General features: G+C 34.0%; 1 protein-coding gene across 1 annotated transcript; it reads left to right on the top strand.

Annotated features, from left to right (window-relative positions):
• Positions 1–1,729: 1,729 nt before the first annotated feature.
• Positions 1,730–14,454, top strand: LOC111518170 (uncharacterized). The gene is made up of 4 exons (XM_074182361.1): positions 1,730–2,205; positions 5,990–6,388; positions 11,292–11,827; positions 14,111–14,454. Exons 1-4 carry the CDS (start codon positions 1,878–1,880, stop codon positions 14,399–14,401), a joined length of 1,554 nt encoding a protein of 517 aa, XP_074038462.1. The 5' UTR covers positions 1,730–1,877; the 3' UTR covers positions 14,402–14,454.
• The last annotated feature ends 1,988 nt before the right edge of the window (positions 14,455–16,442 follow it).

Genomic DNA, 16,442 nt, shown 5'->3' with positions numbered 1-16,442 from the left:
CAACTGATTTCTGATTGAAGTCTTGCATCCTATTCCAGTAATAGTGTCATCAATCTTCTATTTCTACGGGTCAGTCCAATAGTTCTAATGACTATGGGAAAAATTCAAATATTTTTTTGTTGATCGTTCTTTTCTTCTTCATCTTTCTTACTTTTTTTCTCGAATATTGTTTCACAATTATTATGCATTGGAAGGACGGCTCAGTTGGAGAATAGAGAACCCAGTTTCAAAATATTTGTTTAGATTAACAAATAAAATTTCAATTCCTTCATTATAAAATTGAAAATATTGAATTTTTTGATCCATCCATAAACGTATCCCTGGCGGTATCTGATAGATGAATGGAACGTTACTTTTTATACTCACTTTCATTTCTTCACAAAACGAGCCCGCCAGTTGTTGAAATTGAAGTATCCGATGCCTTTCAGGAGTTATTTCGTGATTATTCGAACTGTCGCTGTTGATCAGAAGATAGAAGTCGAAAGTAATTTTTCTAATATCCATTGATGTTTTTTGAATAGAGATAAAAAGATAATCTGATAAGTTCTCTTAAAAAAATTACTGTGTAATATAAACGTTTGAAGAATCTAATGAGTAAGTAACTTATCGTATTCATATATGCATATAAATAAAATTATTAATTGAAAAAATTAAGTTTTTCCATATTCAGCTTTTTGAAAACAGCTGTGGTTTTGGAAAAAGTACTCTGTTTTTGAAGCAGGCAAAATTACTCTCCAATACGCCTCTTTTGAATATTTCTGAAATTTTTTGATAAATGATAAATGAAAAAATGTTATATTTGTTAGTCTACAACAAAATGTATAGAAATACCACGGTGTGATCACTTACTTAGACTCCTCCCTAAGTAATAGTAATTTGCGTAACAAGTCCAGAAAATACTGTTTTTTGGATAAGGAGATCATAATGATCTCATGAGGACGGTAACTCGGTTAGCGAAACGCGCGTCGAGAGACCGTAATTTTTGTTCTGGTGTTGGGAAAGTGTTTTCAATAGATTTATGTCACGCCAGTGATTCCGGTAAGATTTATCAAGATAAGACACAGTGCAAATGGTCTGTGGTTTTAACACATTGACGGAAACTGCATTAGAATATACAAACAGAGATTTCCGATAACAAGGTTGAAACAAACTGGAAATGACAATCAGATACGGAAAGTTCAGCATGGAATGAAGATCGGTGACCCAACGTTGATCGAGTTTGAAGTTCCTGTAAACGATCTTGCCGAAGAAATGCCCCACAAAGAATGAAGTCCTAGTGTCTATCCGCGAACCCCATTTGTTCCCATATCTAAGAATGAATGTGTTACGGTAGCAGACGCTGACTGTATACATTCGACCAGTGACGAAATTTCGACTGCGAGTTATGATAGGAATTGATCTAAGCATTATATAATATTCACCAAACATCAGACGAAATGGAATTACGACATAACAAAATGATTAGCTTTTTCAATTAATTATGGGATAGTCTTTGTGCCTTGTGAAGGCACTGTTCTGATAACGTGAAAGAAACTACATCCTCATTTTCGAAATTGGCTACCCATTCTTCATCATATTGTTTGGGATCATACAGTAGAGTGTTATGAAGTTTCCCTACGAAATCCGTAAAAATGTAGGTATCTATCCACCAGGTATATAAATGTATATTCTAATCAACTCGCGACAATGATTGTAATCAAAAAATTAGTAAATTGACTTATCTCTTTGTTATCTAGATTAATCATTTGCGTGTCCACAAACAAAAAATATAATGTGTCAATAAGTGTAGTATAATGTGAAACAACCATGTTTAACTGAAATTAACAACGGTGATAGTACTAAGCCATAAAATATCCATCAATTACCAAGACTTTGACATGAAGTACGTCTTCGATTTGATGAAATCCAGCCAAAGATTGGCTATAATACCAAATTTTGACAAAAACAAAGGAGAAATAAAAAAATCACAATACTATTCGATTGTTGTAATCATGTTTTTCGTCACTGGTGGAGCTTTTTCTTTATACGGAATTATTGTATACTTTTATCCTCGATTTCGTAACACAACTACAGTTCTAAGATTACTTTGTGTTATAGAACTTTCGATCATGAACATCGTAACTGTCTTAGTTGCTACTTTCAATACCAATGTTTGGAGTAAGTTTCTGAAACTACTGATGCATTTGGATGAGAAGTTGAATGAAGGTAATCAAATATTTTCAACACTGAAATAGAAGTACTCTAAAGTTGCAAGCCAGGTAAGACCTCGTTAGTCCTTAGCTCGCACAAGTTTCGACTTCTGAGGGTTGTCGTTCGTATGGGTGCGACAACTGGTTAACGAAAGAACAGATTTTTTAAACAGGTATTTTTTGTTCTATATAGAATTTGATCCATTACACACTTGATTATCTATACATTGCACATACAGTGTGTCAATTTGAAAACTTCCCACCCTCAATATCTCCCTTCCAGTACATAATATGAAAAAATGGTCAGACAGGTCAACTTTATATGCAAGGGGGACACTCTGAATGAATATTTTCAACCCTCGGGGTTCAACCCCCTAGGAGGGGTGGATGTTACCCTCAGAATTTCAAATGGAAAGGGGGGTCAAGTGGCACATCATTTTGAAGGGCATTCAATTCTCTTGCCAATGATACCTTTTTCATTAGTTTTTGATGAGCAGTTTTTGAACAATAACGTTCCAAACGAACGGTGATTAGAAGTGAATAAGAATAAATCATTAAAACTCGCCCGCACTAGATGTTTGGTATTCAGGTTGGTATTCAAAACAAATGATTGTAATGGACTATTGGAAAAGGTGAGCATCGTACTAGGTAGCATCGTTCCAACCCTTGAGTAATATTCGAATTCGTGGATGTGAGAGGAATGTAGAACTACTTAGTTAACGAAATACGCATCGAGTGCAAACAAAAAATACTAAATTGCAAAAAACAAATTTCAACCATCTTGTTACGCTTTATCTGATAATATGTTCAAAATGTTGTCCATTCTGCTCTAAACAGTAATACAGTCTGTTTTCGAACTCCTCTCGAACATTTTGGAAAACTTCACCACTAATTGACCGGCATGCTGCTGTAATTCGTCCTTTGAGGTCATCCATATCAGTGGGCTGTGTTTTATAAACGACAGATTTGAGATATCCCCAAAGAAAAAAATCTAATGGAGTCAAATCCGGTGATCTCGGTGGCCACTCAATTGATCCCCTTCTGCCAATCCATCTCTCCCGGAATCGCTCGTTCAACCATTGTCGGACGGGGCGAAAATAATGAGGTGGCGCACCGTCCTGTTGGAAATGTAACAAATCTTCCTGCAACAGTAAATTACCGTGTGCATCAATTTGAGTTTCGAGCTCGTGAGTTATAAGTGGATCGATAGGTGCTTGAAGCATATCTAGGTACAGATCACCATTCAAGTTTTCTTCCAAAAATAAAGGTCCGATAATGGCATTTCCAAGAATACCAGCCCAAACATTAACTTTTTGTGGGTGTTGTGTATGTCCTTCTCGAAAATTGTGAGGGTTTTCGTCACTCCAATAGCGACAATTTTGCCTATTAACATTGCCATTCAGGAAAAATGAACATTCATCACTGAAACAGATATTGAACAGAAGATTAGGTAAAGCATTGATTCGAAGAGTCATGATTTCACAGAATTCTATTCTTCTGTCATAATCATCCTCATGGAGCTCGTGGAGAATCTGCATTTTATATGGATGAAATTTGTGCATTTTCAGTGCTTTCCTTACAGTCTCGTGTGACATTCCCGTCTGTTCTGCTACTGATCGTAAGGAGCTAGTCGGCTCTGCAGCAAATGTTCCCAACACCTCAATTTGAGCATCCTCATTCAGTACTCTGGGGTTATTCCTTTTTTTATTCTTCACCGAACCAGTTTCGGAAAACTTTGTCACCAAATCAAGCACATACCGGTGACTTATATTAAGATTTGGATTTCTTTCATTAAAAAGAGATGCCGCCCTTCGTGCGCACTTGCCCACCTCTCCATAAATAAAAATTATTTCAATTCGGTCTTGGATAGTGTAAACCATTCTTACAATTTATACATTTTCTAAGGTATCGCTGATCAGCTCAACAAATGAAACTGAAATGATAGTACTACCAAATGGCTTGAATGCGATGAACACCTTTTTTGCTCAAAAAACGATACTTTTTATAGCAGAAGTAACAAAAAAGGGATAAGAGTTTTAAATCCGATAATAAACCCAAATGAAAGTCACCGAAATCAGATAACTAATTAATGTAAATTTTTTGAGGCTTGTCTAATTTTACCCCTGATGGAAAGTTGAAAAGCTGACCCGTCATCACAAGTTTTACTTATAAGAGAGTCAATAAATTGTATTTCTTTGCATACTAACTTGATAACCAGGCATTTTAGTATAGGCCAATTCTAATTACTTCTATTAGTTTAGAACTACATTTTCGGATACTGCTGATCGGAAAATAATAAATGAGGGCACCGTCGGCAAGCGAATTGAATGCCCTTCAAAATGATGTGCCACTTGACCCCCCTTTCCATTTGAAATTCTGAGGGTAACATCCACCCCTCCTAGGGGGTTGAACCCCGAGGGTTGAAAATATTCATTCAGAGTGTCCCCCTTGCAAATAAAGTTGACCTGTCTGACCATTTTTTCATATTATGTACTGGAAGGGAGATATTGAGGGTGGGAAGTTTTCAAATTGACACACTGTATTAATCAACTAATATTTACAAAAACTCATGCCGTTTTTGAAATGCGGTTTAATGCTTTTATCTATATACCTACTTTAAATGATTTTTATTTGATAACAACCTAATGAGGCTATTTACTTTATGAATACTTACCAAAATATAAAGGGTGTTTATTAAACATGCGGCAAAAATTTAAGGGACAATTGCTTGGACTGTTCTAAGGATATTTTGTATTTTGATGATTTTTGATAGGGCGCGAAAAAAAAATTCGACAATGACAATTAATTACTAAAAATTACATGAACTTTTTCTCAATCTACCAGAACTGTTGAAAATGACCATCCCCACTCGGATGCAAGAATCCAATCTTCTCCTCATCGACTCCTTCAAAAACATGAGGATCGTTTCTGATTGCGTTAGGTACATCCAGAAAATTGAATGTATGCAGCCGTTTGTAGTAATCGGAATGTTGTTAATAGATACCAAGGGAATTGTTAAAGTTTTTATTACTTGGTAGGGCTAGAGTAATACGCTATACTTTCATTTCGGCTACGTTATTAATTCAAAAATTACCAAAGTTGTTTTTGTCGAAATTCTTTTTCGTCCCGTATCTTCGAAAGAAAGTGCCCTATCAGAAATCATCATCGTCCAAGGAATAGTTCCTTAATTTTTGCCGCATGTTTAAAAAACATTCGAAATTCAAATGGTTGCTTTTAGGTTAGTTATAGTTATGACTATCATTTGCTAACATAATAGTTGTGCAATTTTTTTAATATGCCCTTGTATAGTTATATGAGAATATAAAAGAAAATAATTCAACACAACTGTAATATGGTATATAACATTAAACAGTCGTAAAAAGTTTTTAAAGTAATTTTCTATGTTTGAAGTACCTATACCTATCACTTCATGTCTATTGAATATTATACTACCAAGTATCGTTTGGTATATCTACTCCATGTTTCATTACATTAACTACCTTCCAGCGTTCTTTCTTCCAATTATGTTAGTAGGATATTGTTTCTATCATTATTTGAAACTCCCCTGATCTCACTCTTCTTGGTTTTTATCTATGAGTTTATTTGAAGAATGAAAGTCATAAATTTCGATTGTTGTTTTTTTCGATTGTTATTTCCTCAAAACTACTCAAGGATATCTGCTTATTATATTCGCTCTTACAGGATGTTCCAATATATAGAGTAACAATAAAAGTTTAATATGATTAGCAATTTGAAAATATGTCAATTGCATGTTCGCTCACTTCTACCGCATTTTGCAGAGGTTTTGGATCTTATTGATGGATATGATATAGTGGGTGTCTCTGAAACATGGCTCTCGGATTTAGTGGATAACTTAGCTGTTGCTATCCCTGGATATACTTTTTTCAGAATGGATAGATCAACTCGAGGTGGAGGAATAGGCATATATGTTAAGAATAACATATCGTCAAGAATGTTTGATCTCAATAGCATCAATGAACATTGTGAACAACTTTGGATACAAATTAAAATAAATAATATCTTGTTTGCAATTGGAAACTTATATCGCCCTCCAAAAGGCAATCTAGCTTCCTTTATTAATTCTATAGATGATTCTCTGTCACAGATAACTGCTATGGTTGATGAAATAATTTGTTTTGGGGACATGAATGTGAACTTGTTATCCAACAATATCCTAAGTGAGTATTTTGAGGGCTGCTGTTTTTCACAACTCATCAATGAACCCACTAGAATTGTAAGTAATTGTATGACGTTATTAGATCCTATATTCATTACAAATATGAAATTCGTTAGTAAATCGGGTGTGAAAGATGCAAGCTCTGTTTCGGACCACTGCTTGGTATTTATTGAAATTCAGATTGATTGTCCCAAACAAAAACCCAAAATTCATACCTTTAGGGATTTCAAGAATTTTAATTATAATCAGTTTTGTACAGATTTAGTAAGTGCACCTTTCCAGGACATTTATACAATAGATGATATTGATAACAAAGTTGAATTTTTCACGGGACTAATTCTAACTATTTTTAATAAACATGCACCTGTCAAGACAGCACGTATGACGAAAGCTCCAGCTCCCTGGCTGACATATCCCATCGAAATAATGATGAAAGAAAGAGACAAAGCTCTTGCAAAATTCAAAATTTCAAAATCAGAAGCTGACTGGGTACATTACAAAAATTTGCGAAACTTCACGCTATCATCTGTTCGTCGCGAGAAGAAGGCTTATTATAATTATTTATTTGAATCTAAAGACTCTAAAAAATTATAGAAAAACCTAAAGAATATTAATAATACAAAAAGTAATACTGATTTACCAATTCCTTTGCAAAATCCTGAAAAAATCAATAATTATTTTGCTTCAGTATTTATTGATGATGATATTGATAACAACCTCCTAGAACACTACAATAGTAATAAATACCCAAAATTAAAAAATCAAGAAAGTGTGTTCAAATTAAAATTCATCTCAGTTAATCAAATGAAAGAAATCTTAGCTACTATCAAATCGAATGCCACTGGTTTTGATGGTTTATTCATCAATATGATTAACTATTGTAGTCCGTTTATAGATAATTTTCTCACTCATATCTTGAATTGTTGCTTAGAAAAATGTTATTTTCCTAATCTATGGAAAATTGCCATTATCAGACCTTTGAGTAAAGTTTCGAACCCAGTGAACTACACTGACCTACGTCCTATAAGTATTCTCTCTACGCTTTCAAAAATATTAGAAAAACTCATTCATCATCAAGTAAGTTCATATCTATATGAAAATTATATTATTCCTGATTGTCAAGCTGGGTTCAGAAGTGGGTACCGTACATCTGCAGCCCTCGTTCAGGTTACAGATGACATAATTCGAAACTCTGATAATAAAGAGTTGACAGCTCTAGTTGCCTTAGATTTTTCGAAGGCATTTGATACTATAAATCATTCTCTATTATGTTTCAAATTGAAATATTATGGATTCTCGGATGAGTTAGTCTTGCTACTATTTTCATATCTGACGAATCGCTGTCAAACGGTATATTATAATAATGAAATGTCAACTCGAAATGTTACTTCTGGTGTGCCTCAAGGGTCAATCTTAGGACCTTTACTCTTTATAATCTACACCAGTGACATCTTGAATTCTATGAAGCACTCAAAAGTTCAGGCCTATGCAGATGATACGCAATTGTATACCAACTTAAACATCTACAATTATGGAACTATTCAAAACCTCAACAATTCCGACCTACAAACCATTTCTAATTCAGCTGCGCAACATAATCTAAAATTGAATAGGAATAAATGCCATTTGATGCTTTTCGGTAATAAAAAGAATAGGGCTATAGTTGCACAACATCTCACAATTAGAATTGAGAACACCATACTTCCCGTTGTGAATTCCATTAAAAACTTAGGTATTATTTTTGATTCTGACCTAAAATTTGATTTGCATTTGAATGATTTGCTCAGAAAATCGTTTGGGACTCTCAAACTGATTTATTCAAATAGATATTTTTTCAGTTGACCAATCAGGAAACTTCTCACTGAGTCGTTGGTCTTATCACGGTTCAACTATGGTGACATTGTGTACAGCAATCTTTTAAGTAAATTTGATTTAAATCGGAAACAGAAAGTACAGAACTTCTGTTGTAGACTTGTCTATTCTTTAAGAAAATTCGATCATGTCTCGAATAAAATCAAAGAATTAAATTGGCTGACAATGATCAATCGTACTAATTATAATCTTTGCAATTTTGTGTACAAAGTATTGAGTTACAAAATTCCCACATCACTTTACAATAAACTGATTCCTAGGTCTATGCTACATTCATTGGATGTAAGATCAAAAAATAAACTGCATGTCCCTCGTCATAAGACGTCACTGTTTCAGAGGTCGTTCACTTATCTCTCCATCAAATTCTACAACTCACTGTTATACAATTGTATGCAACTTTCGAAAGGAGAGTTAAGAATCATTCTGAAAAAACATTTTCTGAAAAACACTTCCTGAATACCAACACGAACTTGAGTGCCGTGTCCTGAATTTATCTTTAACTTTTACTCACCTTGTCACAATATGTCATCTAGATACCTATGATATAAATTATTATTATGTTATGCGTTTTTTTCATCGTGTCTTTCTCTCTATTTATCATTTTAGTTGATTAGAATTGTACATTTTAGGTTAAGTGTAAGAGTAGCCTTTGGCTAAACTGCGCCTATTTTGTACCTTCACCAATAAAGACGATTTATTATTATTATTATTATTATTATTATTATAAAGAATGCTAGGTTGATGTGAATATCTTACAATATTTGACATTCCAAACTTCCTAACAAGGGACCGTACTGAAAAGTGTTCAACAAGTCCACAACAGTGCGATGTATTTTGATCGAGCAGAGAGAGCGAATAACTTTTGGCAATAATGACAAATGTGGAATAAGATTAGTACCTACGAGAAAATACACCTATATACTCGTAGATCACAGTATTATGCCTCCCTATGAACGACAACTCTCAAAAGACGAAACTTGTCGGAGCTTGGAGATTAATGAGGCTTTACCTTCTAACGTGCGATTCCTAGCATATAAATGATATTTTCGCATTATCAATTTCAATTCATTCATTTGAGTTGAATGTTTTAATTCAGTTTCGTTTTTGCAAAAATGCATTATAGTAGTTTGAGTCAACTTGATTGGTTGATATGAATAAACACCCTTTTTTTCACAATAAGCAATAAGAAAAAACGAAATCAAGAAAAAAGAAGTTAATGTCAAAATATTCAAACAATGAATTACAAACATATTATTGGTGTGACACCCAAGTCAACTTGACAAGTTGACAAGTTGGGTGTCACACCAATAGGTGGTTCCACTTATGTTTCGCTTGCGTTTACGCAGCTATTTTTATCTAGTACTTTCTTGGTTTTTTCTCATTTTGTCTCAGGCTTCAACCTGAATGAACTCAAGATGGATTACGTCTCATTTTGTCTTCAATCGAGGACCGCCTGCCCGGTTCTGACGATGCCCAATAGGCTGAAACAGCTGTATACCGGTGGCTCTTAAATTGAAATCAATGTGGAAATGATCAAGGAGTACTTATTTATTTATTCTTTGATTTTCATGGAATTATTTTCCAGCAGCTTGACACTCATATGAACTATCTACAAATAGGTAGTAAGAAAAAAGTATCGATACAGATACAAAGTAACAAACACAACACTTTAAAAACCTTAGAATAGTAATGAAGTTATTGAATTCGAAAAATAACAATAAAATAAAATCAAATCAAAATCACTCGCCCAGTATGTGCATTTTCAACCTTCCCTTGAATTGAACTATCGAATTATTATCTTTGACACCATGATCTTAATTATTGAAAGCATGATGAATAGATGAATTATGAATAGATTCTTCAGTACATCTCTTATTTTGGTTCCTGCATGGATATTTCGGTTGATTCTGGTACCTATTACAAATATGATAATTTTCATGGAAAAAAGGTTATTGGACAAAGCACTCATAGGAAGGTGGGCAAACCACAGACACGCATTTCTGGCTACTTAGCCTTCGTCAATACGGTACAGCCAAGTGTACCTAAAGGATAGACAACACTTGGTTGTAAGAAAGGGGTCAAACAAGCAAGTGGATTCATCATCAGGGGCCAACTGCGATTTCGTGTCATCGTTGGAAGACCTTGTGATTACAAGGACTAACACCGAACTTCGTCACGGGTGCAGCTATAGCAACCTGCGTGACATCCGGGTCCAAGATAAATCAAAAAAGATAGAGGGATATTGGGTGAGATGGTATTATCGATGGAAAAAAGGTTATTGAACAAAGCACTCATAGGAAGGTGGGCAAATCGTAGACATGTGTTTCTGGCTATTTAGCTTTCGTCAGTACGGTACAGCCAAGTGTAAACGATAGACAACACTTGGTTGCAAGAAAGGGGTCAAACAAGCAAACGGATTCATCATCAGGGGCCAACTGCGATTTCTGTCACTCAAATAGTCTCTGAACCATTTCAGTACTGTGCCGGTTATTCCATAGTATTGTAGTTTTAAAAGTAATCTCCTTCTTTCGACTGTCTCGAAGGCGCGTCGCAAATCTAAGAATACGGTTCCAATTGATTTGTTTTCGTCTATCCACATATTCCAGTCGAATAAGATATTATGCACCACAGTTTCACAACTGTGCCGCCCAACTCTGAAGCCTGACTGATATTCTGACAAAATATCATGATCATTTACGTACTGGATCAATTGTTTCCAATTATCTCCATAACGACCAATTGAAGAAGACCAATACAAGTTAACATAATTTTTGAGGATACATTTTGGTGATATTGATTTAAATTATACACCACAACCCTCAAATTGAATAGTTTCAAATAGCAAGAAAATTAATATATGGTAACTTTGAAACGATTTCGTTTCCTGATTTGTGGCATTTTATTTTCGAATATTAATAAAAATACAACAAACAAATATAATCAGAACTAAAACTATATTATTGTATTTGGGCACTTCCTTCAACGAATAAACGACATTTGTAGTCAATTTTTTCATGAATATATTTTTTCAGGTGGATACTTCGGAAGCAAGAAAAACAGCTGGTTGGAATTGGAGACAACGCTGTATCACGCCTTCATTTTTATTATCTTCGGTTACGATGCCTATATGTGGTGCATCAACTACAACTGGTTCATTTTTCGCTTTTCTATATTTAAATATGTCAACTTTTACCATTGCATTATCACATTGCTTGTTGTATCTCACTTTGCTTCTGCATTGGCCGAGCGATCTAAGACAATCAACAAACTTCTTGTCAAATCAAGTTTACACAGCACAGCACATAATTTTATTGTTAGTCAGCGGTCGAGCAACATTAAGAGTGTCAAAGATGTTACATACTACTACCTACTTCTCTCAGAGTTGATAGAAAAGTTCAATACATTATTTGGTTGGCAAATCTTTTTAGCTACTGAAAATATATTCATGCTTCTTCTGGACATCTCGAACAGCCTGATGCTCGCCACAGATCGTACTCAAAAGTTTTCTGAAACCAATAATAATTTCAAGACAATATTTTGCCTCACATCGATATCCATTCTGATAATAGTGAGTAAAATATTATAGACAAAATCTTAGTATGTAGTTATGATTGATATATGATGAGACATTTCCCTTGATAATTGATGTTGGATGAACTATTTCTCAATTTTTTTGTGAGAAGGGAACTTCTACGTAAGTTGTTTTGCGAAAATAAAGCAATATCAATCATGAAATTTCTCTACGTAGATCATTCTCCTAGTACAATAGTTGTTTTGATAATAGGATTGAATCTCTTTGGAACTCAGTCGGCACGAAACGAAAGCGAAGCGATTTCGTTTTTGAAGTTTGGAGTCCAGCTCTGGAGCTGGAGTTTCAAAAGCAGTATACACTTGCGACATCTGCTAGATTTTAAAGTAATACCGTTGTATTGGCAAAATATTGAACCATTATCGCTTTTATTTTTAATGACGTGGGAAAAATTTGTAACACATATTTTGATTAGTGGTATGTTGAAGTTGAAACAAAATATATTGATTAAAATAGGTATTAAGTAATAAGAATCATGAATTTCTCAAACAACGGAATTGAAACTAGGTTTTCAAACGCTTACTACTCAAACATGTTTGGAGAAAAAAATATCATGGTTTTGTTTGTATATATTGCTATTATGTTAACAATATCAAATTTAAGTATTTGTAGGAGTTCATTTCATTAATTCAATTCGAAGTTTTCACATACTGTATAATTATGAAAAGTGAGAATTGAAACTTCCCATGTTTTTTACTTTCATTTGTAACTAACGTTACTGCAGTTTCGTCCTTAAAGGACATTTTCCATGATTGATTACGTTAGCCGTCATATAACACCACTGTAAGTAATAACAGAGGTATTTAGCTTATTTGAGTACCTGAATTTTGTTTATCTGTGACAATGTGGATACGCTAATTTGAAAATCGGTGAGTAAACTCGATTTGATCATTTAACAGGTTGCACCAGCAATTTTTATGCTTATGAATTTCCAAGGACTCCAAATAATTGAGTTTGCAACCCTTCCTTGAATAGTACAACATTTCCGTATCATTTTGATTCGGGAACTTGTGGTTGCATCCAGGGCCATCGCCATGGGGGGAGGATGGGGGGAGGCTCCCCCCCTGCTTTTTCGACTTGGGAAAAAGTTGGGAAATTTTGGGCCATGAAGATAGAAAAAATAATAGTAAAAAAATGAATAATAATTAAAAAAATCAAAATGAGAGAAAAGAAAAAGAGAGGTAATAAGAAAAGGGAAAGAACCAGGAGAAGGTTGGAATTTCCCAACATGCATAACAGTAAGTAAGAAAACAGTCCTGAACAGTCTACAAATTTTGAAGTGACAATTTTACAAAACTCCCAACTTTTCGCTGTTTTTTTGACTTGGAAAAGTTGTGAAATTTCGGGCCGTGAAGATAGAAAAAATGATAGTAGAAAGCAATAAGCTCAATATTATTGAGTAATATACATTGAACTCAAATTCATTTTGATGGTGTGTAATTCTCTGTCTATATTTCGAGTGTGAACTGAATGTTTCTATTGAGATTATTCATGAATAGCAAAAATTGGTTCAGCTGTCGTGTAGCCTCTCTGAAACAGGCGAGAATATCGTCTACATATCTGGGTTAAAAAAATATTAATTTTTGGTACAGATATGTACAGAAATGTTGAAATCTTGACCGAAAACATATGAAAAGCTATTGAGCACCACACATTTTTGAGGTGTTTGGTGATAAACGAAACTAAAATAAGATGAATACGTTTCAGTCGTCATATTTGTCGATATTGGTCTGACGAAAACTATCTCAGTAAATGAGTTTTTCACATAACATACAAAGAATATAAACGTATGGACTAGAATTCACTGCGACTATGGTGTTGGTCCTGTTTTCTACCAGAAAATATTATATGAGGTATACTTACAATTATCACGAAATACTCTCAATGTTCTATGGGCTTACCTCAAGACTTCAATTAACGAAAGTCAACGGGCATTCGTTTGCCGAATGTGGGATAAATACACCTGAAATGCTTCAGAAAGTTGAAAACCACAAAATCCCGATTACTGTATAATAATAAGAAACTTTTCAAAGTTTACATTCATAGGTGACATTAGCGATAATTTTCAAATAACATTTCACTCTATGTGTTGAATTATTTCGTTAGGGTGTAATTTGATTCAGTTGCCTTGCAGATTAAATAACATTTTTGTTATAAGGGACTTAACTCATCATATAATTCGAACAAAAATTTTCACTTGGAATTTTGCACAATTAATCTTAACAATCATCAAATCCACTTCAGAAATTTCTATAATTTCAGATGTTTCATTCGAGAATTATTCTTCACTGCGAAGACGTCAACAATGAATCAAAAAAAACATTAACGAAATGTTACAATCTACAACAAACTGTAAGTCCGGATTCAGAAGATAGGAAGGAACTTATTATCCTGGGAGAAATAGTTACTCTTTTGAAAACTCGAACCAACGCTGCTGGTTTCTACTATATAGATCGGGGGATAATTAGTAAGATATTCGACTATTTATTTTCCTTTTCCATATTCATGATGCAGTTTAATAAGCAGTCCATTTCCAAGGAGCAAAGTCCGTAAATTTATTTATGGAATAATCAACCCATGTTAATTTACTTAATAAAACTTATTTGATTATACTTTGTAATTTTTTTATCATGTAATGTTTACCGGTTCGCTATAGTTAACTTTGGGCAAGTTTTTCTTTGAAGGTGGTTGAATATGTTTCATAGCGAATTTCATTAGTTCGTACTCTCATTGCCTAATATGATAAAAAATGATTTGAAATTCCTGAAATAATCAATGAAATTACAATAAAATAAAATACAGATCAATGAATGAGATATCATTATCTTTCATCGGGTTTGAATTATGTCCTAATTCTGAATGTCTTCCTAACTTTTTGTTTCGGTAGCACGCAAGGCTATAACTTCTTCGGAAATACTTCCATCTCAGATGTAACTGATGCGTTACACTTTGAATCATCTGTCGATATTATTTCAATAGATTTTATAGATATCAGGGTCACTATTTTCCGGGTTTGTAGGCCGTGGATTTTTTGAATTTCTTCCTGACGTTTCGATGACGTGGGTGGCTAGCTTCCTCAGTTTATATATCCTGAGTTAATATCTCCGATGACACCGAGTCATTCCAAATGCCGACTAACAGCTTTTTCTATGGTTGTCAATAACACTAGTAGTAAAGCACCTGGTCTTTAGTTATTTGAAATACTTTTCTTGCCCTTACCTTTAAATGACATTATTTTCTACAGGTAACTAGTCCATCAACAAATAAATTGACAGTGAGTATCAATATAAAATGTGAATACTGTGTACCATGAACGATAATGACAGTAACTACACTGATACGTTCACTTGTTTCTTCCAAACAAGTCTGTTAATTGCTAATGCACGCTACCCGTCAGCATGAGCGTACCTCAGGGAACAGTAATAGGCCCTATTTTATTTTTGCTCTATGTAAACAATATTTTTAATATCAGCAATTTCAAAGAAAAACTATTATCCTACGCCGATGATTCTGCTGTAGTATTTGTGGAATGAACTTGGAATGAAACATATGAAAACGCAAACAAGGGAATATAAACGATAATAATCTATTGAGTAATAATCTATTGAGTCTCAACATAGATAAAACTGAATTTATAACTTTCTCTTCAACAAGAAAAGACCAACCTGACGAAAACTTCATTGCGATTCACAAATATACGTGTACAGAAAACCAAAACTGTGGATGTTCCCGAATATGTAAAAAAAATATTATCAGATATTTAGGCGTCATGATCGACCAATTTCTACGCTGGAATGATCATATAGTAATTCGGAAATTTTATCAACTAAGAAGTATCTTAAGTAGAGATGTCATACTGAAGGTGTACGGTGCCTTGGTGGAGTTGATGATTAGATACTGCATCTTAGTATGGGGTGGCTTATTCAACCATCACTACATAATCGTGACGTAATACGAATCCCACTGATCAAAATCGTCTTGAAGAAGGATAGGAGATATTCTCCTGAGTCACTCTACGAACAAAGTGGTTCGTTCAAAGTCAGAAAATTATACGCTTATCAATGTTTATTATGGATTTGTAATAACCCCACTAACACAATCACACATAAATATAATATGCGAATGACCTCCAACCAAGCAATTAGAATACCACGCTGTAGATTGAGTCATAACAAAAAATTTTTAACTTATTTTGTCCCGAAATTATAAAATAAGCTGCCACTCCATATAAAGAATATTAATAATTACTCTAAATTAAAGAAAGAACTGAAACTTTTTATCAGAAATCATTATGATCAATTGCAGGATATCTTTGAAAATGTTTGAGCTAAATTTCCTGCTCTCTCTCTCTTCTTATTATCTCCCTCTAGCCATCATTCTCCAAATGCGGTTTTAAACCTAGTAAGGTAGACACTAATATATAGGTAACCAAACGACCTATTTAAGCTTTTATGTATTTATTTTATTATATATTATGTAACACAACCAATATCAGTCTGTAACAGCCGCGATACAGGCCTAGCTTAGGTGGCTACAGATTGTTTAGGTAATACATGGTTCTATGATAGGATTATTATTGACAATTTGAATTGTA

The sequence above is a fragment of the Leptinotarsa decemlineata genome, unplaced genomic scaffold, assembly GCF_025532065.1.
Source record: "Leptinotarsa decemlineata unplaced genomic scaffold, Ldec_3_MD MMD2_tig00026328_RagTag_RagTag, whole genome shotgun sequence".
NCBI lineage: Eukaryota > Metazoa > Arthropoda > Insecta > Coleoptera > Chrysomelidae > Leptinotarsa > Leptinotarsa decemlineata.
This window is presented reverse-complemented; position numbering and strand designations above follow the sequence as displayed.